This window comes from Gossypium raimondii, chromosome 10, assembly GCF_025698545.1.
Source record: "Gossypium raimondii isolate GPD5lz chromosome 10, ASM2569854v1, whole genome shotgun sequence".
Classification (NCBI taxonomy): domain Eukaryota; kingdom Viridiplantae; phylum Streptophyta; class Magnoliopsida; order Malvales; family Malvaceae; genus Gossypium; species Gossypium raimondii.
In genome coordinates, this window is record NC_068574.1 from 58381532 (window position 1) to 58406801 (window position 25270).

At 34.5% G+C, this 25270-nt stretch overlaps 3 protein-coding genes across 4 annotated transcripts; 2 read left to right on the plus strand and 1 right to left on the minus strand.

The window, feature by feature from the left end:
• Positions 1–1008: 1008 nt before the first annotated feature.
• On the minus strand, positions 1009–5301 carry LOC105777190 (disease resistance protein RPV1). Of its 2 annotated transcripts, XM_012600300.2 has the most exons (5): positions 4511–5300; positions 3321–4428; positions 2670–2990; positions 1270–2472; positions 1009–1177 (listed from the first exon to the last, which is right to left on the minus strand). In XM_012600300.2, the coding sequence occupies exons 1-4, from the start codon at positions 5281–5283 to the stop codon at positions 1270–1272; spliced, it is 3405 nt and encodes a 1134-aa protein (XP_012455754.2). In that variant the 5' UTR covers positions 5284–5300; the 3' UTR covers positions 1009–1177. The 2 variants fall into 2 exon arrangements, with proteins under 2 accessions (XP_012455754.2, XP_012455755.2); XM_012600301.2 differs by having other exon boundaries at positions 1009–2472; positions 4511–5301.
• A 6587-nt stretch (positions 5302–11888) lies between these two features.
• LOC128033792 (LRR receptor-like serine/threonine-protein kinase EFR) lies at positions 11889–14932 on the plus strand. The gene is made up of 2 exons (XM_052621903.1): positions 11889–12674; positions 13988–14932. Exons 1-2 carry the CDS (start codon positions 11897–11899, stop codon positions 14062–14064), a joined length of 855 nt encoding a protein of 284 aa, XP_052477863.1. The 5' UTR covers positions 11889–11896; the 3' UTR covers positions 14065–14932.
• A 5177-nt stretch (positions 14933–20109) lies between these two features.
• Positions 20110–20660, plus strand: LOC105775671 (probable LRR receptor-like serine/threonine-protein kinase At3g47570). The gene is made up of 2 exons (XM_012598161.2): positions 20110–20533; positions 20653–20660. The coding sequence occupies exons 1-2, from the start codon at positions 20110–20112 to the stop codon at positions 20658–20660; spliced, it is 432 nt and encodes a 143-aa protein (XP_012453615.2).
• Positions 20661–25270: the final 4610 nt, after the last annotated feature.

The following is a 25270-nucleotide window of genomic DNA, read 5'->3' on the forward strand; positions in this document are numbered from 1 at the left end:
TTTAAATACCGTTCCGAATAAATCTTCACAATTATCGACAAATTTATGTATGTCAAATATTGCTCTGGTTATTTTTTCATGCATTTCCCTAGAAAATTCCCTCCATTCAATTTGGTAATCTATTGGCTTGATCGACTTTGCCAAAGTTATCACATAAAAGCACCCTTAAAGATATTTATTAGGAAAATCGACCCTCCCTCGTTCTATATTTGTATAAATTGAGTCTGATCGTTAACTTATTATTTAGTGCAACATTAAAATTGACCTTGGATGAAGTTACTATGATATGTGAAATTATATATGGTTTTCGTTTCTAAATTAACGGTATTGTTTCGGTATAAATTGGCATAATGACAACGGAAATAACTAGTTAGTAGAGAAATTTCCAGTAAACTTTTCTTAAAATAGAAAAAATAAATTATAATCCAAGTTTTCAACACTAGATGGGTGGTCAAATGGATCAGATCATTGATTTTAATCTCATCATTTCTATTGATCCAATAAGTTATTTGGTTCAATTGAATAAATTATAAAAATTTTAAAATAAATAAAATCAGTTCAACCATTTAGCAAATCAATCGATTCCTTAAATGATTTTCGATTTATCCGATTCCATCCATCAATCTGGTCTTATATGAAAACAATCATCGATTAAAAGTGGAGTTGGGTAATCAAGATGTCATATCGACAAACCTACCAAGAAATTGGGCGTGAAATAGAAAGGAAGATAGAAGCATAAAGTAATTATTTATGCTTATCCTCATCTATTTAAATATCGTGTATATATATATATATATATATATAAAGTCTAAGTAAAATAATTTTAGAAAATCAATTAATTCTTTACTAAAATTGTATTTAATTAAAATTGTATTTAAATTCTTAAAATATAACTAGTTAAAATTTCTAACCGAGTAATATGACAGCTGACATGAAAAATTAACTAATAAGATACATAGTACGCTTAATAGACGTTTAAATTTAAATTTTAGAGACAACATGATCGCGTAGAACAACCACAAATCTTGTATATAAACAATAAAACCAACATTCAAAAAATATACAATTTGGGTGAGCTACAACAAACAGCAGTCACTCTAAAGCACTTTCTAAATGACAAACAATTTATAAAGCAGAGCAAGCAAGAAGTCATCCTGGTTATAAAGCACTTCATTTTCTGTCATAAGCAATTCATAAGTTAAAATTTTAGTGTTAACATTTGGAAGAAAAAATATGGTAATATCACAAAGTGAAATGAAACTCACTTACTTATGCAACATAAGACACATGAACACCACATTTCTCCACCTTCATAGGTTCTTCTTCGCCACTTAAGTCCAACTTTTTAATGTGGAATTCAAATGATGCCTCCTGGTAACCCTCGTCATTTTTAACCATAGCACCACTGAACAAAATAAACACGTGATCACCCATGTACTGCACTAACTCAAATTCCGGACTGCAAAACCATTCACTTTTGAGCTTCTCATAATGACCACCAGTGGCCGTTAATTGGCATTCACAACTACATATAAGATCTTCGTATTTATGATCATGTGCGAAATCGGCAACAAGGCAGATGACAAAAACCAAGTATCTTCTCCCACTACACCCATTTGGGGATAGTCTCAAAATTAATGAAGAACTCATGCTCTGATACTCGAACGTATTTGCTGAAATTTCGTTCCCCGGGAAACAACAAACAAGACTTGGTGGATCACAATCAGATTCCTTTTCCCATTTCTTTACTAGGGATCCAATTTTGATCATCGCATTTGCCTCAATGTTATTAATTGAATCTTGATTCAAGTTGAAGCAATTAGAGAACAACATGAAAAATTCATGACTATCATCTGAAGATTCGAGTTCATATAGATTTTGGTTTGTGAACGATACTTTCTCTAATGATGAGCAGTCATGTGCAACCAAGTACCTTAGATATGGTGGAAGCTCTGAGAGAAATTTAAGGTTGTTGCAATGATCTATATGCATAAATTCCAGGCTTCTAAACTTAAGGATTGAGTTTCCTGGGAATTCGGTTTGAGTCTCAGATAAGTATAATTCTGATGGGTTTTTTGGGAATTCAGTGATAGGGCAATGACTAAGATACAGAGAACGAAGGAATCCCAACTTTGAAATATTGCTCGATACCTTTTTCACCCCTGACTTTCTCAAGCACAACTGTTCAAGTCTGGTGAGATGCTCAACTGAATCAGGCACTTCTTCGATTCCAGTTTCATCTAATTCTAAAATAGAAAAGTGATTTGGGACCTCAGGAAACTTCTTGAAATTATGACATCCCTCAAGTTCAAGCGTTTTAAGATATGCCAAATGATCGAGACAAGGGTGTTGGACCAAACTTTCGCACCCATTGCAGCAAAGGCTTTTAAGGTTGATGGCACTTAATAAATTAGGGATCTTCCTTAATTTCTTGCATTGAGTAAGGTCAATTTCCCTCAAGTTAACAAGATTCTGCGCAATCAAAATATAAAATAGCTACATTACTTCATAGCATTGTCTACTTATTTTGGATTGTATCAGAAGTGAAAGAAAAATATAAAAAAAAAATTTAAAAGCTTTTAATAAGACTCCATCATATTATTCACTGATACATCAATTATAAAAATATATTTTTAAAAATATTGGATGAAGAAAGTAGGAAAGTATACCTGATAACTGTCTTCATTCCAAAGAAATTTCATATCCCCATGTGGTAATCTCAGCACAACAAGATTAATTGGATTAAAACTTGATAGAGATTTGAAGGGATAATAATCCCAAAAAAGATACCTTAACTCGTCAGGAAGAGATACACTATCATCTTGGTCGGCAAAAAGCTTCTTTTCCGAACACTTCTTCCAAAATTTCCGGCCAGAAAAGTAGAAGAGAATAACTCTAAGATTGTACATGTTGTCAAAAACAGTAGGACATAACTGTAGATTATCAATCTGAGACATGTCTAACTTTAATCCTTGAATTAAATCAGTCCCCTAATAAAATAAACCAATTTATCAAGAATTAGTAAAAGAGAAATTTATGATCATTCCAATATATCACTCATTAAAAAAAGTAACTATATTAAGGAAAGCTTAGACTAATTAGGCAACACCTTTTTATTAGAGGAAATTTAGATATAAAATAGTTTTATTTTATTTTATTATACCTTAATACAAGGGTAAAACAATGTTTTGTGAACTAATTACAAATAATTAAACTTGTTAACATGTGACAACACATAATTATTTTTATTTTTACCCTTTTGATTAAAATCACACAAAAATATGAAAAATATAAAGAATGTAAATGCAATCAATTCTTACTTTATTATATCTGAGCACTTGATACACATCTTTAGGATTCCATAATCTACTGTGCTTCCAAAGTTCTTTAGCCTCTTGACGAACAATGTCCTTCCCCATCTCTTCAAGCATGTCGTGCATTGAAATACATTCACAGTAGTCTATGCTAATAAATGGAATAGCAGTTATGATATCAATTAAGCACTTATCAAGTAAGTTGCTTATTCCAGACACTGCACCTCTATAACAGCGACTTAGAATTTCTTCTGCATCTTCCTTCGATTCGTTTTTAAAGAAGCATGCTATGTCAAGAAATACACTCTTCTCTAGTTCATCTAACCCATCAAAGCTTCTCTTCAAAATCTGTGAAATTTTTGGCTGGGCATATTCCTTTAATTTATCCACCTCACTTTCCCAATCTCTTTTAGACTTTGTATACAATCTAGAACCCAAAACTTTAAGAGCAAGTGGACTCCCTTGGGCGTACCGTACAAACTTGTACGATAGATTTAGAAAATCAATGGCAGGATTCAACTGTCTAAATGCAAATATAGAAAAAAGTTGAAGAGAGTCGTTCTCGTTTAATTTCACTACCTCGTGAATTTTATTTGCTCCTCCATTCTTAAGTACTTGTTTATCTCTAGATGTTATAATGATTTTACTTCCTTCACCAAAATGCTGAACTCCCAAATCATTCATTAGGTCTGAGTCATTAACATCATCAAGGACAACAATTACTTTTTTGTTGTTCAACCTCTCTTGGATAAAGCCTTGTCCAATTGAAGGGGTGCGTATATGAATTTCTTGCTTTAATAGTTCTGTAAGAAAATCATCTCGTAAAGATTCCATCCCTTGTTTCTCTATTTTCTCACTAACGTTATGAAGAAAGCAACTATCTTCGAACTTTTGAGAGACTTCTTTGTATACAACATCAGCAAGGGTAGTTTTGCCTATACCACCCATTCCCCAAAGTCCTATTATGCGAGTGTCTTCTTGCTCAATTAGCCCCAAAATCATTTTTTTCTGATCATCTATTCCAACCAATTCTTCAGAAGCATTTCTAAAATAGTTATTCATTAACTTTTTTATAACATATTCAACAATATCCTTGATGTACTCGGTTTCAGGTCTAGCAAATAATAAAAATTATATATGAGAGCTAAAACAAATATAAGTGAAATAAAATTAGAAGATGAGAAAAATATAGTTACCTGTCGAAGTTGCCTCCTATTATGTGCCAACCTTTTAATTTACCGACTTCAACAAAAGCAGCTTTCCATCGCTTCACTTCATCAATTGGCCTCTTTAATTCATGGTCTTCAAAGGATGTCTTAAAACTCCCACCAATATTTCGCACATTGGAAGGATCAACATGGTAAAAGATGGGAAGAACAATATGTCCTTGAGTGGCCTTGCGGTCCATGATATCAGAAACTTCTGCCAAGCATGATTTTGATGAAGCATAATCTACGGACAAAACGATGATTGAGAGATTTGAAGCTGCAATTGCTTGAGAAAGTGCTGATGAAAGTTGCTCCCCCTTTTCTAGTTTTTCTTCATCGAAGAAGACATTCATTCCCGTATCTTTCAAAGCTTTGAGTAGATGAGCCGTGAAGTTAAGACGTGTGTCTTCACCTCTAAAGCTCAAGAAAACTTGATGCTTCAGTTGACGAGAAGAGTAAGAAGAAACAATTGTTTGAGGAAGTGCTTGAGAAGGTTGCTCCGCGTCTTCTAGATCTTGTTCATGGAAGAAGATATTCATTATTGTGTGTTTCAAAGTTTCGAGTAAATGGGTGATGAAGTTAAGGCATGTGTCTCTTTGAGGAGAAGAAGAGGAAGAAGAAGCAGCCATGAAAGAGTTTGGATTGTGTGATCGATGCAAAGACAGCAAATTATACCAAGAGAGCTTCAAAAAATGGTATTCTTTTATCAAAATATGGATTTTGCTAGAATAAATCAAAGGCGACGACTTCAGTTTTGTCATTATCTCTGAGTCAAGATTGGTGTCGAGCGGTATCTCTCTTGTGAGGATACAGGATATTCTACCTTTCTTTCTTTTTTCTTTTTTCTTTTTTCCTTTATATCTTTTCATCAATCATTAATCAATGTCCTTGTGGACCATAAAAACTCACAAGTGGGAGAAAATAAATATTTAGATTACACAGAGGAAGCAAATTGAATAAAATTAATTAAGAGGTCTTTTTCGTTGAATTTTTAAACATCTCCTATCAAAACTTGGTTTGAATAAGTTTCTATTAAAATTATTATTACTTATGTCATGTGAGCTCGGTCATATCATATTTGGAATCGGACAAGTGGGTCAAGCATGGGCCATTTCAAGTTAATTGGGCTCAACAATATGGAAAACCCAAAGTTAAAATGAAATCCATCATTCAAGTGCCTTATTTGATATTTATATATTAGTGCTCTTATGTGCCAATATTTAGCTTTGTTCACAGCTTTGTGTTTTCATTTATAATTATGTCGTGGGTCATAGTGCTCAACTATGTTGTATTACTTTGTGTTTATGTGTTTGTCATGTGATTACATGTCTTTGCATTTGTTTCCGAATTATCATTTCTTTTTGTTTAAATATTTCGTGTGTTTAGTTATATATTGTCGAGTCTAATTTTCTTATGCGTTATTTTCTTTGGACTTTGTGTGAATTGTTTTGAAATTGTGCTTATGGTATCTATTTATATCGTTTTGCAGGTACTTTGTTGACCGTACATTTTTCAGTGAGACCTTTCATCTCAAGATCAGAATTCAAGAATTAAGCAACGTAAGACTTAAAGATTCAAGCATTTAATGGACAAATTTAATGAAGGGGATTCTAAAAGATTCACATCCATGCGTCTAAAGTGATGTTTCGGTCAACCTATGACCATTCAATTGCCACCGTCCAAGATGAGAGCTGATATGTAACCTTTGAAGTTTTTCCTTGCATCTTAAGTATACATGAAACGGTTGGGGGATTAAGTGACTTTTCGAATGGCATGCAATTAATAAGATTCATGCATAATTAGGAATTTCTAGAAACCATATTTATTGGCAGGTCTGGCTATTCATATAGCTCAAGTACTTTATAGCTTCTCACTTTGAAATTTGAAGAAGTTGAACCTATATATACAATTTGAGAGATTTCTCTTGAGTTCTTGAGAACATTCACACCTAACTTATCAATACTTTTGTCTTGTGGCGTTCAACTTTTATTTCTTATACCAACTTGAGTTCTTAAACAACATCTTCATGAGTTATAATTTTAAATCGATTACGAGCTCACATCGATTACTAAAAAAATATTTAAATTTAAATTTATATTTTTAATTGAAATTATTTTAGTTTAAGAAATTTTGATTCGTAATACCAGGCTGATCAAATAACTCAATTCTAAGTAGAGGTGTCCATAAATCGGGCCGAGATTTGGTTCCAAAATATTTTCGAAGTTCAAGTTCATTTTTGGGCCAGCTTGTCTAGCCCAAAAAAATCTGTTTTACTATTCAGAAATTAATAAAACATTAAAACTATATTTTTAGTTTTTATTTTATATATTTTATAATTAAAATTAGTTTTAAAATACTTTTTATTATTTAAATCGTGTAATAAAACAAAATCTATTTGTTAATATTTTTGGAATAGAGATCGGTCCAATTCTTTAATGCTTCCTTCCTTTGTATCAATTATGTGAAACAGAAATCAATTAATTAAGAAATCAAGTATAATTTCAGCAAGGTTATCGCATATACGCTTAAGTATTTAAATTATCTTTTCCCGATTTGGTAGTTTCGTAAGTCAAACTATTAAATCTATATAAGAAAAAGGCTTAATTCATAAATTGGTATTTAAATTATGCATTTTCTCATTTTGATATCTAAACATTTTTTTAGTAATAAGTGGTATCTAAACTATTCTATTGTTACCTATTTTACACAAAAATATTATTTTTGTTAAAAGAATTTCATCCAAATAATTTGCCACATCATAAAAACTTTTAAAAAATATATATTTTTGAATTCTTTTATTTTCTTTTACATTATTTCTCTCTCTTTATTTTTCTTTATTTTTTCTTCTTTTATAATGTATGACGATACCAACGTTGCTCGAAATTCGCCATCCTAAGGACAAGCTGCTACCTATTAATTCTATTTTCGAACTTCATTGCTTGGTTACTCAACCCAACGAGATTGAAAAAGTTATATTATTGATTAGAATCGGATTGAAACAGGCGGTGGGATACCGGTTTGGAGATAGGGGTTGAACCGATTGACCCATAACATACTGATTGAACCGAGCTAAAAAAATAATTGAATCGGTTTTCTATTCTTATGAAATTTTAATAATTTATTTGATTGAACCGAAAAAACTGAACAAATCAAGAATTAGGGCTTAACTAGTTCAACCATTGGTCTGATTCTAAAAAAAGAACAAAAAATAAAAGATAAAAACATATATAAAAGAGAAAATATTTTTTATCTTTTTCCACATGTCAATTTTTAATTGGTTGTCTTTTTTTAAAATAGACTTAACTGCTTAACTAACAATTGAACTAACTGAGGTACCAACTTGGAGAAAAATAGTTTAGGTATCACTTGTAATAAGAAATAAATGTTTAGGTACCAAAATGGGAAAATGCATAGTTTAGGTACCAATTTATGTGTTAAAATTGGTTTTAAATAGACTTAACGGTTTGACTAATGAATGTACCAACTTGAGAAATAAGTAGTTTAGGTACCACTTCTGATAAAAAAAAATAGATATCAAGATGTGAAAAGAGTATAATTATGTACCACTTTGTGAATCAAGTCTATTAAAAAAATTGATTGCAAAAGACTTGGTAAGTCAATAAGCCCTTTCAAGTTTGAGTAGTGGTAACACCTGACTAATCCTTTTGAGATTTGTGATTATCTCCTCTCAACAATGTTATTTTAATGATTCAGACATAAATTATCTCTTTTGAGTACTGTAATATATTTTACCACTGCATCTAATAAATAAATTTTATTAATAAAATTATGGCCATTATAACAATGGTATTACAAAATAAACAACTGATAAGTGCATAAATTTTAATTATTTGTGATATTTTTCCTAAGATTTTTACTTCAAGTGTTTGATTATTTTATTTTGACTTATATTTTGATTTCGCTTGTATTAGGTGAAACAATTTGAAACAGAAAAACTTAAAAGATTCTTTTTGATAGGTTTTGTGATTTTTACTCATTTAAAAGATCTCAATGTGGTCCTCCTTCAGTATTTTAATCATTTTTAACCTACAAAATTTTAATTTAAGCCTATAATATATCATTTCGAAGGAACTAAAAGATGATCAGCTATTTCAACTCTCAATGCTTAAAAATGTCAGGAAGATGCCCAAAATAACCTACAAGTTCTTCAAAGAAATTTGGCAAAAACATAAAAGAAAATTGTTTTAATTCAATAATGACAAATTTGTCCTTTCTTCCTTGTATTAAATTTACCCTAAATGTACGTAGTTTTAGGATTAGAATTATACTTAGCCACATTCAATAGTATTTTATTTTTATGTTTTCATATCAGCATGAGTTGCTAAATCTTTTCTAGTCAAACAGATTTCAAAGTTTTGATTCTTTAAGTAGTTTGCGAGATCTAATTTATTTTTATTCTTTCTTTAGTCTTTGGTATTTACATATCTTCTGTCCTAATTACAAATATCTTAATTGTAAGTATCATACTTGATAGCTTAAAATATTTGACTTGTCAATTAAAATTTTTAAATCCATAATTGATCAATTATTCTAACACTTGTCACGAATAGCATGATTGAGTATAAGCTACATATGCAATTCTTGTTATGTGGGTATATGATCTAGTCTGAATGAGCCTCGCTTGAGTGTTTATGTTGGATAGAATTAGATTTTAATTTTAATACTATCAATAAATTAAATACTAGACGCTTTGTTATAGTGTTATTTATTAATAAGTTAAATAATATCAACGATATTCCTTTTGGTTATTGAGAAATTAAGGAGAGATTGGTTGCTAGGTGCGGCGTCAACAACTATAACTAATTTATTAAAGAATGTTGAATTTATCGTTACATTGATAATCAAACCCATTAATCAAAAGTAAGATTTGTCTTTCACTTAGTTATATTGTTTTCTCTTAAAGTTCTATTTAATATAAATAGAAATTATTAAATATATTTTTAATAAAATTTATATTATTTTAACATAAATCTAATTTTAATATATTTTATACAAATTACACCTAATTTAATTTTTATTTTATCATTTAATATTAATATTATTTAAATTTATTTTATTGTTTAATATACTTGTGAATAATTTTTTATTTTTATTATATAAACGTATTTTAATAAAATATTCTTAATGATCATTTTATACTTTCACCTCATAGTCACATTCGTGATTGAATCCAAACACATCTCATCACTAATTTCAATCTCATTGCTATACTAATTAATTTCATTATTATCGTTATTTTTAATCTCATCGAATCAATCTCTAGGCTTGCCTAGTAGCCTTAAATGAATATTTCAATGCTTTTCAATACATTTTATCTGAGTAAAATGTAATCAAATATGAAAAAAAAGAAGTGATTTTGATGGGATTTATTTAGGGGAAAACCATGTATTTGTTTAAGCTAAGTGGATGACCAAATATCTAACAAAAAAAAGTGGAGCTCCACTCATAAAGAAGACGAAGGAGACAAAAAATGATGGAAGATTGTAAAAATTTTAAGCTGAAAATCTTTAAACCAATTGTGAGATGCGTGTTACCACCTCCTGGTATCATTACTAGGGATCAGGGTGTTCTTAAGATTGCATATGGAGTAATTTAACAATGTTTTCTTTTTAGGAAGAAAGGAGTAATTTAAGAAAACAATTTTATTAATAATTTATTATTATTATCTTGACCTTTAAAATATGAAGAGGAATAATAGTTTAAAGTTTCATGTTTTTACTAAATGAAAATCTGATATAATGTCACATGGCAGCTAGTGATTGGATTACGTGTCAAGTACCATTTAAAAAAATACAAAATTAAAAATTCAGTTACTACATTAAACATTTTAAAATAAATTTGCCACATTAAAATTTATAAAATTTCAGATATAAAACCTACCATTATCTAAAAAAAGAAAAAAAACGTTCATAGAGGTACATCTTACCTAACATCAATAAAAATTCATAAAAGATGTGATATTAACGTCAAAGAAAACCAAATTTTTGAACACCTAAACATGAGAAGAATTTGCTGTCAGGCCTTGATTGAGCAATAGAGGCAGTGAGTTATGCCATGAATTTGAACACCTAAACATGAGAAGAATTTGCTATGGGATCCTTCTGAATGTAGTTTAATATAGTGCACGAATTTGAATGCAGTTTCATTTGCATTTCATTTGTTTTTCTACCTCATCTTTGCTTTCAATTTGGTTGGCAATTAATATATGGTTGCATGTCATGGTACTCGATAATAATAGCCATAGGACAATTGATGTTGAACGTTGACAATAACTCTTTATTTTCTCTATTGGTCTGGCCATTAAATATCTTTAGAGGCAGCTGAGAGGCATTCTAGATTCACATTAGAGATCAATAATATTTTAATTTTTAAAAATTATAAACATTAGCCTAGAAAAAGAAGTGCCCAAAGTTCTTTTTTTCTAATTTTGCTTTGTTTTGATGCTTAAAGAACTTCTACGTCCCTAACATCCTCTTTGTTCTAGTTGTAGTTTGGACCAAGTCAAGTAGTCTTCTGTTGGGGAAGAGGAAGAGCAAAGGAAGAAAACAGAGAGCACAGAACAATGAAGCAAGATGCAAGAAATATTTTTACTTGCTCACAAATGTGCAGCAAGGGAGCTTATGGCTGATAGCTCATTTTGCTCATTCATTCAACTAGAAAAAACAATACATTTATAGCCAAATACATCACCAAATACTACCTACTGCCACTAATCATACTTTGAAACAAGTAAAACTTAACTTGCACACAAGCTGATTATGTCAATCAGCACCTAAAAACATCAAAACAATACCAACTTAGTTCATTTTCAACTAAGTAGCTTAACAAAGTAACTAAACAACCTTGCTGTTACAGCAAGCATACGTGCTGCAGCATGTTTACAAGCTGCATGCACTTAACCAAAAATATAACAGCAGCATGTTCGTAATTTCTTGATGAGACCAAGTTAATTTGGAGCTGCGAGCTTCGAAACTTGTGGGATCAATATCGCCATAAATCTGAAATTGGAGTTTTATATTAGTGTTAAATCGTCAAACAACAGCGTCACTCAAGAACTGGCTCAAGAAATTGGAATCAGTCAAGTCTGGCGAATGTATATCTTTAGAGAGGTAGCTAAGAGACTTTAATGAAAGAGGTGAAATGTTGAAAGTGGTGACAATGTTTCCCTCTTTGCTTGACTTTGAGTGCATCAATTAAATACGACTTTAAAATTCGCAATAAGTCAAACAGGGGACCATGCAAATGGTAGCCGCATGACTTCCAACGTCAGAAACCTTGAACCAACTGACAGGAGATAGAATACGACAATATCAAAGATAAAAAACTGCATATATTGCACTCTAGTTCTTGTCGATGAACAAAACACTCTCAAATACAACACAATCTCATCAATTAAGAAAGCAAATGGAAGCATCCAACGTTTTCTTCCTTGTTTACGTTGAAGTTATAGTTCTTCTCTCATGCTTCAACTTGCATGGTTTTAATTTGCTTGGCTTAGTAACAGCAAGCCCTGTAGTTAGAGGAAATGGCACTGATCAACATGCTTTACTCCAATTCAAAACCAAGGTAACTGGTGATCCACTCAAGATCATGGAGTCTTGGAATATTTCTATTCACTTTTGTCAATGGCATGGTGTTACTTGTGGTCGCAAGCATCAGAGAGTCACTAAATTGGACCTGCAATTCCTGAAACTCTCGGGATCTTTATCACCATACATTGGCAATTTGAGCTTTCTCAGGGGGTTGAATCTTGCAGACAATAGCTTCTACAACCAGATTCCTCAAGAAATTGGTCGTTTAAGAAGGCTGGAAACATTACAATTGACCAATAACTCCATCAGAGGTGAAATTCCTTCTAATTTATCCGCTTGTTCTAAGCTTACACTGGTTGATATGAGAAGTAACCAGCTAGCAGGAGAAATACCAGCTTCGCTAGGTCTCTTATCAAACCTAAAATTCTTGAATTTTGCCAACAACAGTTTGAAAGGGAGTATTCCACCTTTGTTTGGGAACTTGTCATCTTTGGAGGTGCTTTCTTTAGCGATTAATGCATTAAGTGGGACTATACCAGAAGCTCTTGGACAACTGACAAATCTTTCATTTTTCTCGATATACGGAAATGCAATTTCTGGTAATTTTCCTATGTCAATATTCAATCTCTCCAAAATTAGAAGCTTTGATATTGGTGCAAACAAGATTCAAGGCACTCTTCATTCTGACTTAGGAATCACTATGCCATCTATTGAGTTCTTTTCTGTCGCGGGAACCAAATCTCTGGACAAATCCCGATTTCAATATCCAATGCCTCAAATCTGAACGTACTTTTATTTAATGATAACAGACTAAGTGGAAATGTGCCTTCGTTAGAGAAGTTGGATAAGCTAGTTAATCTTGGACTAGGCAAAAACCATTTTGGGCATGGGAAAGAAGGTGACTTGAAGTTTCTCTGCAGTTTAGTCAATGCTACCAAATTAAAATTTCTATATATAGGCACGAGTAATTTTGGAGGGGAATTACCTAAATGCATTAGCAATTTTTCTACCACCCTTTTAAATTTAGTAATTGAACAGAACAAAATAATGGGAAGAATCCCGAATGGGATTGGAAATCTCATTAATTTGGAGGTGTTATCGGCTTTAGAAAATCAACTATCAGGTCCCATTCCCTCTGAAATTGGGAGGCTTCAGAAACTGAATATATTTTTTGCTTATACTAATTTTCTCTCTGGGACTATTCCTAATTCTATTGGAAATTTAACAATGTTAATCAAACTTGCTTTAAATGAAAACAATCTTCAAGGAAGCATTCCTATTAGTCTAGGTAATTGCCAAAATTTGCTTTTATTGGACCTTTCTAATAACAATCTTAGTGGATCAGTACCCCGTGAAGTACTTCGACTCCAATCTTTGTCCATTTGGCTTGACTTATCTTCAAATTATTTGACTGGTGAGCTTCTGGTGAAGTAGAAAAACTGAAAAATCTAGGTCGATTCTATTGTTCCCAAAATAGGTTATCTGGTTTGCTCCCTAGAAACCTTGGTAGTTGTGTAAGTCTAGAGACGTTGTCCTTGGATGACAATTTATTTGAAGGGCCCATTCCTTCATCTTGGAGTTCATTGAGAGGTCTTGTGCAATTAGATCTGTTAGATAATAATCTTTCAGGTGGGATTCCAGAATTTTTTGTGACCTTTGGGGCATTAAAATATTTAAATCTCTCTTTCAATGATTTTGATGGAGTGATACCAAGTGAAGGAGTCTTTAAGAATGCCAGTGCTACTTTTGTTGAGGGAAACAATAAGCTTTGTGGAGGCATCCCTGAGTTACACTTATCAAGATGCAACTCAAAAACATCATCAACCACTTCTGTGAAATTAAAAATTGCAATCATTGTTGTGATGTTAGGAGTGGCTTTGGTTTTCACTTGTCTCCTTGTCTTGTGGTTTAGAAAGAAGAGACAGCAGCATCCAAGAACAATATGTGAAGAAAATTGGCTTTTACAATTATCATACCAAAGCATCCTAAGGGCTACTAACGGATTCTCCACACAAAATTTGGTTGGTGCGGGAAGTTTGGTTCCGTATACAAAGGAATTCTTGAGGAGAGTGGAGAAGTTATTGCAGTAAAGGTGTTTCATCTTCTGCATAGTGGAGCTTCTAGGAGTTTTTTGGCTGAATGTGAGGCTTTGAAGAACATTCGACATCGAAACCTCGTCAAGGTTTTATCAGCCATTTCAGGTATTGATCATAAAGGCAATGATTTTAAAGCCTTGGCTTATGAGTTCATGGAAAATGAAAGCTTGGAGGACTGGTTGTATCCCTCTACTAGCATGAATGAACCAGAGACGATGAGAAACCTAAACTTCATTCAAAGAGTTAATGTGGCCGTAGATGTTGCTCATTGAAGAAAACTAGAAAACTAGGTAACTTGAGAATTTCTTTCCAATCTCAGATAACTTTATTTACTAAATGAATTTGGACTATTTGCCTACCCAATACAAAGCCAGACCATTGTTTTATACTTACAGATAACAACTTGCTTCTCTTTAACAAACTAACTAACCTTTCCAACCTTCACTAACTAATCTGCTAACCGTTTTATTATTCTTAACATGCATCCATCTTCTCTATTGTCAAGACCCGAAGAAAATTTCTGAATCGACCAAAAAGAGAAACCGATAATGGTTTGGTTAACACATCAGCAACTTGGTCTGACGCAGGAACTTCTCCTACACAAACCGAACCATCGGCAACCTTCTCACGAACAAAAAATAAATCTAACTCCACATGTTTAAACTTGGAGTGTAATACTGGGTTAGCAGCAACTGCAACTGCACTAGAACTATCACACCATATATTTGGTGGAGAAACAGTCCCAATATGCAATTCTCGTAACAACGATAGTAACCACAGAACATCACTTGTAACGGTAGCAAGACTTCTATATTCAGCCTCAGCTGTAGAACGCGATACCACCTGTTGCTTCTTCGATGACCACGACACAGGATTAGATCCAAAGAAAACACAATACCCCGAAGTAGACCTCCGATCATCGAAATCCAACCCCCAGTTTGCATCAGAAAACCCAACTAAACAAAGAGAATCAGACCGTCGAAAAACAATTCCAAAATCAAGAGTAGCAGACAAATATCGTAATATTCTTTTAAGAGCTGCCAAATGAACTGTGGTAGGATGATGCATAAATTGACATACCCGATTAACCGCATAAGCAATATCAGACCTAGTAAGAACCACATATTGTAACGCACCTGCCAGACTTCTGTACTCAGTTGGATCAGATAAAAAATCACCATCATTCTTAGAGATGTGTGACGAGCTAATCATAGGCGTATGAACACCTTTAGCACTTGTCAAACCGCTACGCTTCAACATATCTCGAATATACTTCCGTTGACAAAGATGAAGACTTCCACATGACGACCTGGTAACCTCAATTCCTAAGAAATAGTGTAACTCACCCATGTCCTTTAACGAAAATTCATCATTCAATAGCTTTACAAACCAGTCAATAGATGACGCCAAACTACCAGTAATGATAATGTCATCAACATAAACAAGCACATATAGAGTGGAACCCGAGCGAACTCGAACGAACATAGAAGCATCCGACTTAGAGCCAACAAATCCAACTGTCACAAGAAAATTTCGCAACCTCTCAAACCAAGCTCGTGGAGCCTGACGCAAACCATATAACGCTTTCTTTAGACGACAGACCAAAGGTCTCCCATCAGAACCAAGCCTAACATATCCCGGGGGTTGCTGCATAAACACCTCACTATCAACCTCACCATTTAAGAAGGCATTGTTAAAATCAACTTGTCTAATTAACCACCCTTTAGTAACTGCAATGGACAAGATAACCCTTATAGTAGCAGGTTTTACAACTGGACTAAACGTTTCTCGAAAGTCACATCCCGGAACTTGAGAACAGCCTTTCACCACCAAACGTGCCTTGTATCGTTCAACCGTGCCATCTGGGTTCTTCTTTACTTTAAACAACCATTTGGAACCAATAACTTTGCGACCTGATGGCCTAGGAACAAGGACCCAGGTCCCATTCCGAATTAAAGCGTCATACTCAGCTTGAGCAGCAGCTTGCCACTCAGGACTAGTGACAGCCTCTTCAGTTGTTGATGGTTAAACAATCTCAACCGTAAGAGCCTTAGGTTTAAAGATACCAGCCTTCGAACGAGTGGTCATAGGATGAATATTCACATTACGCACCACATCTGGTCCTGTAGGGTCAGACGGAACTCGAACAACAGGTGTGGAGGACTGAGTTTCAGAATTCAAGAAATCATGATGATCATTATCACCTTCAGTCAATATTTCATTTATTGAGGGAGTATTACAATAAGTAGTATTTGTTGGACTAATATCCACTCCATTTTGAGGACCCAGATACACTAGGTGGACAAGCATTTCCAGAAGTAGAATTCCTTCCCAATACTGGATTAGTCTCAAGAATAGGAAAATAGGTAGGTATAGTACTCACCTCTCGTGACCGAGATACACTCGTTGGAGAGAGAAACTGAGACTCATCGAACTCAACATGTCGCGAGACAATAATGCGACCATCCGGCAATAGACAGTGATATCCTTTGTGACAAGGGCTGTAGCGAAAGAACGTACACGGTTGAGACCAAAATTCTAATTTATGACGCTGAAACGGGCGTAGAAGCGGATAGCAACAACACCCAAAAACACGCAAATGATCATAAGTAGGGTCTTGCCCATAGAGCATACGGTACGGTGTCTTACCATCCAGCACTGATGTGGGAAGACGATTTATTAAATGAACGGCACACGTAAACGCATACGCCCAGAACTCCATTGAAAGCCCTACTTGAGCTAAAAGAGTAAGTCCCATATCCACAATGTGTTGATGTTTACGCTCGGCAACACCATTCTGTTCAGAAGTATGTGGACACGACACACGATGAACAATTCCTTGGGATGCTAAAACCGAAGCCAGTGCGCGATACTCACCACCCTAGTCACTCTGGAACTACTTGATGGTCTTGCCAAACTGATTGTAAACAAGTTTCTGAAACTGAATAAAACAGGTCATAACTTGTGATTTCTGTCGAATTAGATACACCCAAGTAAACCGAGAACTCATGTCTATGAACGACACATAGTACCAATTGTTATTAGAAGCAACCGAAGCAGGTCCCCAAACATCAGATACAACTAACGGAAAAGGATCAGTATACTCAGTATTGGAAGCTGAAAATGGCAACTTATGAAGTTTACCCTTTTTACAAGCAGTACGCACATCATTACTAGAAACTTTATTCAAAGGAACATGACATTGATGTAAAACATTTTTAACAACAATAGACGACGGATGTCCAAGGCGCTTATGCCATAACGAAAATAACTCACTGTCAACAGTCGAAGTCGAACATTCTACCTGAGCAGCAGACATACTAGAAACACCATCTGGTATAGAGAACCGATATAGCCCATTATGAATATGCCCCGTCAGTAAAACCTCCTGTGTCATGTTGTCCTTAATCACACAATAAGTAGAGTGAAATTCAAAAAATACCCCATTATCAGTTGCAAATTGTGACACTGACAACAAATTTTTCCGAATAGCTGGGACACATAAAACATTAGATAACTGAAGCAACCTAGACCGTGTCGGCAAAACACTTTGACCAACAGACGATATCATTGCAGGTGTACCATCACCCATTAAAATAGAGGACTTACCTGAATAAGGAGTGGCATGCTTCAAATCGAACGGATCCCGACAAACATGATTACTGGCTCCTGAATCAGGATACCAAGATGACGTCCCAACTGGTCCAGGAATCGGCGAGTCAGACTCATCCCCACTCACTCTATGTCAATCGGAGTTAGCATTGGAACTAGAGATCAATGGATCAGAATAATCCGATGCATGTATATCTCCCAACCTAAGAAGTCCAAAACACGGGTTTGAGGCGGAAAACACCTGCGCACGTGGCTTGGTTCGCCATGGAACTGTCGTGGTACCAATCGGATTAGCCGGATCGAGCTGAACATTATTCACAAACGGATTTGTGGGCATCGGAGGAGGAACACTTGGCCGAACATACGGCCCAATACTTGGCCCACCATAGGATGGCACGCCAAATCCTCCATGCACACCATCAATTTGCTCACCAGCATGCGGCCCAGGAGTTGGAGACCTCTGTTCATCATACGGCTTAGGCCACCCATTTGGCCCATTTGCTGACCTCCACGCTGTACATTGCAGCCTACTTCAGCACCCCAATTTTGACCAAAATCTTTTGCATTTTGACCAGGTCCAACAGCACCCCAATTTTGACCAAAATCTTTTGCATTTTGACCAGGTCCAACAGCACACCAATTTTGACCAAACTCTTTTGCATTTTGACCAGGTCCAACAGCACCCCAATTTTGACCAAAAATTTTTGCATTCTGACCAGTTCCAAAGTAATTTTGACCTGTAGTACAATTAACTTGATTAGACCCATAAAGTTGTTGAGCAAAATTAGAAATCCTAGGTCGAGTATTTGGGAAAGACGACCAGCCACCACCGCCGGAGTTAAAATTCATCGTCTGGTCTTGCGGCGGTAGGGACACCGGAGACGACTCATCACGATGATACCTGTAATAACATTTTTGAGCCACATGTCCAAACCAAGAACAGATCTGACACTGAAGTCGCGGCCGAAACGTCCGTCCACGACCGCGCGCACCCGATCGTCCTCCTCGCGACGAACCATCCGTAGGAACATCCTCCACTAGATTTGCAGCATACACCACCTCTTGACTGGTCTGAGCATGCCGTGTTTCACATTCAAGTAACGCCTCAACCAACCTTGGAAACGGCAACGGAGTCGGAGACAACGAAGCCGACGAGACGACGTCTTCAAACTCAGACGGAAGCCCCGCAAGAAGAACCGCCGTCCTTTCCGCCATTGAAATGGAAGATCCAGAGGATTCCAACAGACCACACACACGTTTTAACTTTGCAACGTAATCTCGGATTGACATGCTTCCTTTCTTGAGTGAGTGAAGCTCATGACGCAAACGTGACTACCGTTGATTGGAATCAGCCGCAAACATTTCCAACGCCATGTTCCACACATCCTTCGCCCACTGAACATCCATAAAGGACAAAAGAATGGAGGAATTAATAGTGGAAAGAAGCCAGGACGTGAGAAGATTATCCTGCTGTTGATACATGGACGCCACGGGATTTACTACAAGTGCACCATCCGGCGCTTCCACAAACCTCGGTCGCACAGCAATAGAACCATCAAGAAAACCAAACAGATTATAGCCATTAACAATGAACCTCACCTGTTGCTTCCATTGAAGAAACGAACCTTCATCGAGTTTCACAACATCATGTCGAGGAAGCGAATTGACCACACGTTCAGCAGTGAAGACAGATCCAGGAACGTCAACAGAGTCAGACGCAGCAGAGTTTGTGGTTGCCATGATCAAGAACACCAAGCGACTGATACCATGAAGAAAACTAGAAAACTATGTAACTTGAGAATTTCTTTCCAATCTCAAAGAACTTTATTTACTAAATGAATTTGGACTATTTGCCTACCCAATACAAAGCCAAACCATTGTTTTATACTTACAGATAACAACTTGCTTCTCTTTAACAAACTAACTAACCTTTCCAACCTTCACTAACTAATCTGCTAACCGTTTTATTATTCTTAACACTCATGCACTGGAATATCTGCACCATCATTGTGAGACGTTGATCATTCATTGTGACCTCAAGCCAAGCAATATTCTACTCGATGAAGAAATGGTTGGCCATATCAGTGACTTCGGCATAGCAAAAATCCTTTCTGGAGATGAGCTTAACTATTCTGCTAATGAATCGAGCTCCCTTGGATTAAGAGGAACTATCGGCTATGCTCCACCTGGAACGTTCACCTTTTTCATTTCTTTCATTATTTAAAAGAAAAAAATCCATCTAAAAGCAGTCTTGTTGTATATTTAGAGGTTTTCCACTACAATTATTTATAATGTATTTTGTGACGAATTAATAATAGAATATGGTATGGGAAGCGAGTTGTCAACAAACGGCGATGTATATAGCTATGGCATCCTCTTGTTAGAGATGTTAACAGGGAAAAGGCCAACGAATGAAAGGTTCAAAGAAGGTTTAAGTCTTCACAACTTTGTCAAAGCTGCTTTGCCCAATCGAGTGGTTGAGATTATAGATCCCATTCTTCTTCAAGAGAGTGTCAGAGGAGGAATAGTAGCCGGCATCACTCTTAATGAAAACAACCTGGGAAATGACGAATATCTTCAATGCTTGAATTCGATATTCAAAATAGGACTCACTTGTTCTACTGAATCACCGAGTGAGCGGATGGACATGAGTGATGTTGTTACCAAGCTTTGTTCTATTAAAGACAAGCTTCTCCGTCCAACTCGATTCTATCGTGGGATTAGAACTGCATATGATACTAAACCAACAGGTAATAATGTCTTCTTATCATAGCAAAATACCCAATCATTTCATCACTTAAAGCACATTTCGACTACTTCTCTGATGACATGATGTGCTTTAAGTAAATCATTGCTTCTTAAGTTGCAGGTATCTAAGGTATTGTATGGATGACTTGAGATACGTAGGTCTGGTAAAGTGCTCGCTATTCTCTATTGTTCGCATTTCCACTTGAAGAAAAGAGAATAAATATGGAGTTTTTCCAGTACTAGATCATCGTCAAATCAGACTTAAGTAACAATGTTGTAATTCTATTCTGATCTTATTGTATCTATAATGTTATTGAACATGTCAATCAATATCTATTCATGGGAAGTTTATGCTGTTGAAATTGGTAAGCTTGTTTTATATACCCAAAATGTCTTGGACTATGAGACCCAACCATACCCCATTTGTCCCGTTTGTCCCACCACCACACCGTATGTTTTTGAAATGATCATGGTTACATCCTTGCTCTGTTTTTGCATAACACAAGGTGGTCAAAATGGCTTCGAGGTGTATGATAAGCTGTGTTAATTGTTGAATTTGATTCGGTTATTGCTGTCTCAAGGGTGATGAATTCATCCACATGATAATTTGTGAAAACCAGCCGACGAATACAGTGAACTACATCAACTAAGCGATGGAAGCAAAGAGAATGAAACCTCGAGAGGATACAGGGCTACTCTTCTTATTCTTGTCTCTGAAAACAAAGGTCGAGCATCATCTATACAAGTACCAAAAAAAAACTGAAAATAATTTCAAAAAGAGTAATGACCGATCAAAATGAAAACTTGTGACTAAAATGAGTCTACAGTAAAAATATTGTCAACATTTTGAATTTAATTTGCACTTATATAAAAATTGAGTAATAAACACTAAAATTAAAAGCATCATGTCCAAAAATTAATTAAAATTAATCACCAAAAATACGTTAGTTAAGTACATTATTAAATTAATTACACGTGTATTTGTTTTTATTTGCTTTAAATCGATTGAGCTTTACGAACAATTCAAAATTTCATGAATATATCTATACAATCATTGTCAATATATTGATGAAATTTTGAATTGTGCTCTTTCTTTTGTTTTTACCAATATGTCTTCCTATTTTTGGAAGATCATTTTTTTATTTAATATTTAAACAACATTTGTCAATAGAGATGTCACATCCCGAAAATCGAGTTAATAGAAAATGGGTTAGTGAAATTAAGAGTGATCACATTCGATCAATTTTTGAATTAAGGTTCTGAAAATTATGTAAAGTGAAGTGATCTATTTTAGTGATTAAGTGTGTTGTTTGTGTGTGTGAGGTTCTAAGTTCAAATATTTTCTTTTGAATATTTGGTATTTTTGTCCAACCCTTATCCTAGTATATGTGCAAACGGGAATATTTTTGCTAAATTTCTGCTTGTGCCGCCCATATGGTAGAGTTTGAGTGAATTATGAATCCTTTGGGAATCTGATAGGATTAGGTACCTGATTTAGTGGGGGAGCTATTCCCTATCTTTTGTGTTTCAAAATTTTCCTTCTTCTTCACAGATTATTTTTCTTTTATTCCTTTCTTTTATTGTCTTCAAATTTCATGCTTGTGTGGTTGTGCATGACTATAGTGTCAGGTAAGGTTGTGAAATCTCGTGGGTGATGGAGTTTTGTTTTGAGTTTTATGTTGAGGAATTAGCCTTTCAAGTGATTTTGGTATATCATATAGTCGTTTTATGCGCTGATAGGAGAAGTTCATGGGACGTTCGGTAACCCTCCAACAATCTAGGTGTTGTTTTAGGTTGTTGGTTTGCAAGGATAAGTGATTAAAGTCTTAACGAGGGCTGGTTTGGTTGTTTGGGCTAATCGTTTGGTTTTTACGTTTGAATTAGTGACTTGGATTTAGCATATCTCTAATGATTTTTATGTTTCAAATTGTCAGTTTAGGTACCGGAATACTTGATAGTAAATCTATATCAGAAAACACCTAGGTGTGAGATTGGACCTCTTAAAAATAACAAATGGCAGAAAGCTGAAATATCCATTGTCGACGTCACACGACGTGTGCAAAGCTATGTGCCAAGCTATGTGAGCCACACAGCCGTGTGTTAGATCGTGTGTCACGTAGTCTGGCCTATTTGGGCTATGTGGGCCAAATAAGAAAATTATATTACATTTTGAATATGTTAAAAATACTTTAATTACGATAATATTTGAATTGGTAAGTTAATATATTTTTTATTCAATAATTCAAATAAAAAATTTATTTTAAGCTAATTACTACAAATAAAAATTTAATATTTATAAAATATTTAAATATTAAATATGTAAAATTACATGCAAACATGTGACATTAGAAGCTAGTAATGTTAAAAATATGGGTTCAAGTTAAAGAGATCTTTAATATTTATCTAAAGCTTAACATTTTAGGCATAAAATGCAACTTTTCCACCATATTATTGGTGCATATTAAAATTTGCACTCTACTTTTTTTAATTAGTATTTGTCATTATTCTTGAATTATATGATTAAATTTGTGACACAATTTTTATGTAATTGAATTTTCCCATTAACTTTGAATTTTACTGAATCTTGTCACTAATCTTGATTTTTAATTCATTTTACCAATTAAGATTGGTTTTGATGATTTGGAAATAAAATTTAACAAGAAAATATTATTTCAAATCTTGTAGTTTGTTTTCTTTGTTAGCGACTTGCCCATTTCCTATTTTCAATCAAAGTTTCTTCGGACTCCTTGGTGTAGTTTTTGCCAAATGCTTCAACCATAGACTAATTGAATGCCTTGGCTTAAAGTTCCAGTCAACTCTTTTTATAGTGCAAGACTTGGGGGTTTGTTCTTCATAATCATTACTAACAACCCACTCAATGTCTTGTGCCATTAACATAGCACTAATCTAGTATCCTTCGATCCTACTATCTTCTACATCTATTAGGAGATGCATAAATTTCAAAGTCTTCAACAACTACCCAATCAATTTTCGAAGTCTTTTGTTACGGTATGAGTCATCCTCCATCACCATCTAGTGTCAGAGAGGTTTTTGATTGATTAGTTGATGGAAGAAGAGGGTTGATGATTGATGAACTAGACTGGACTGCTTTGCTTAATCATATAATTAGTTTATCAGAGGGTTTGAAAGAGTCAATCTCCACATTTAAGGATTCCCAAATTCTTTGCCACTGAAATTCAATAGTTGGAAAACTACTTATATATTGCACTCTCAAATACAAATCAATTAACAAATTGTTTAAAGTTGATGGAGCCATCAAAAAAACATTTTCAAGCATCTAGCTATTTTTTCCTTGTGATTCTTCTCTCATTCTTCAACTTTTAGGGCCTTACCTTGCTTACTATAGCAACAACAAGCCCTGTAGTTAAAGAAAAATATAGTATTTACATACATGAAAAGTAAACAAAGTTGATTAGAACTATCGTGTTTGTTGGATCTTAGAAAACAAAATAAGGAATTTCAACAGAAACTTAAGCTTTAACCTTCAATATCTTGATAAACAAATAAAGAAGTTAAGCTTAAGTTATAAAAAAAAGAATGTTTGACAAAAACCAAAAGAAGAAGCAGAATTTGCTAAAAGATTCATCATCATTTCATTAAGAACAAAAGGCATTACATATACTAAGCAATTAGCTTGTCAAAAATGAAAATGTTACCTAAACATACCTAACTCTACTAACATGTTGTTGAAACTTAGAAAAACTTTGCTTGCACTCTTGATTAAGCTGATTTATCGAATCTATCAGCACCAAATTACATCAAGCATGCCACTAACTTAGTTCTAATCTAACTAAGCAATAAACCATTAACTAAAAAGTAACAAAACAACAGCATATGCTTTAGCTTGCAACTTGCATGGCTTGAACTACCTTGGTCTGCATGTAAGCCATCCTCTAACACTCCTCCTTGGCTTGCATGCTGTAAACTCTCAACTTGGCTCTCAAATTCTTGAACCTTGACATACAAAGAGGCTTTATCAAGATATCTACTAACTGATCTTCAAAACTGCAATGAACCAATCTAATTTCTTGAGATTGTTCCATTTTCCTAACAAAATGAAACTTGATCTTAAAATGCTTTGTTTTCCCATGAAACACTAGATTCTTTGCAATTGTAACAGCAAGTTGGTTATCACATCTGATATCTGTTGCTTCTCTTTGATGCAAATTCATATCTGCCATGATCTTATTTAACCAAATTGCTTGGTTAACAACTACTGCAACTGCTACATATTCTACCTCAGCTGTTGATTGAGCAACAATAGTTTGTTTCTTTGAACTCCAATAAAAATAGTTGAACCAAGGGTAAACAAATACCCTGAGGTGGTTTTCATGTCATCTATTGATCATGTCCAGTCACTATCAATAAAACCAAACAGCTTCATGTTGTCAACCTTGGTAAACATCATCCCAAAGCTCAGAGTGCCTTTAATGTACTCGAGGACTTTCTTTGTAGCTTAAAAGTGGTTCACATTGCAGCAGTGCATAAACCTGGATAGGAGACCAACTGCAAACATTATGTTTGGTCTTATGGCTATCAAGTAGAGCAGACATCCAACTAGGCTCCTATAGGTTGACTCATTCACTTTCTCAAAATCACCTTGGCTTGTTAGCTTTTCTCCAATAGCAACTAGAGTGCTAGTTGCTTTACAATTCTGCATGGAAAATCTGTTCAGAATTTTTAAGGTAAATGCCTTTTGGCTTAATAAAATTCCTTGT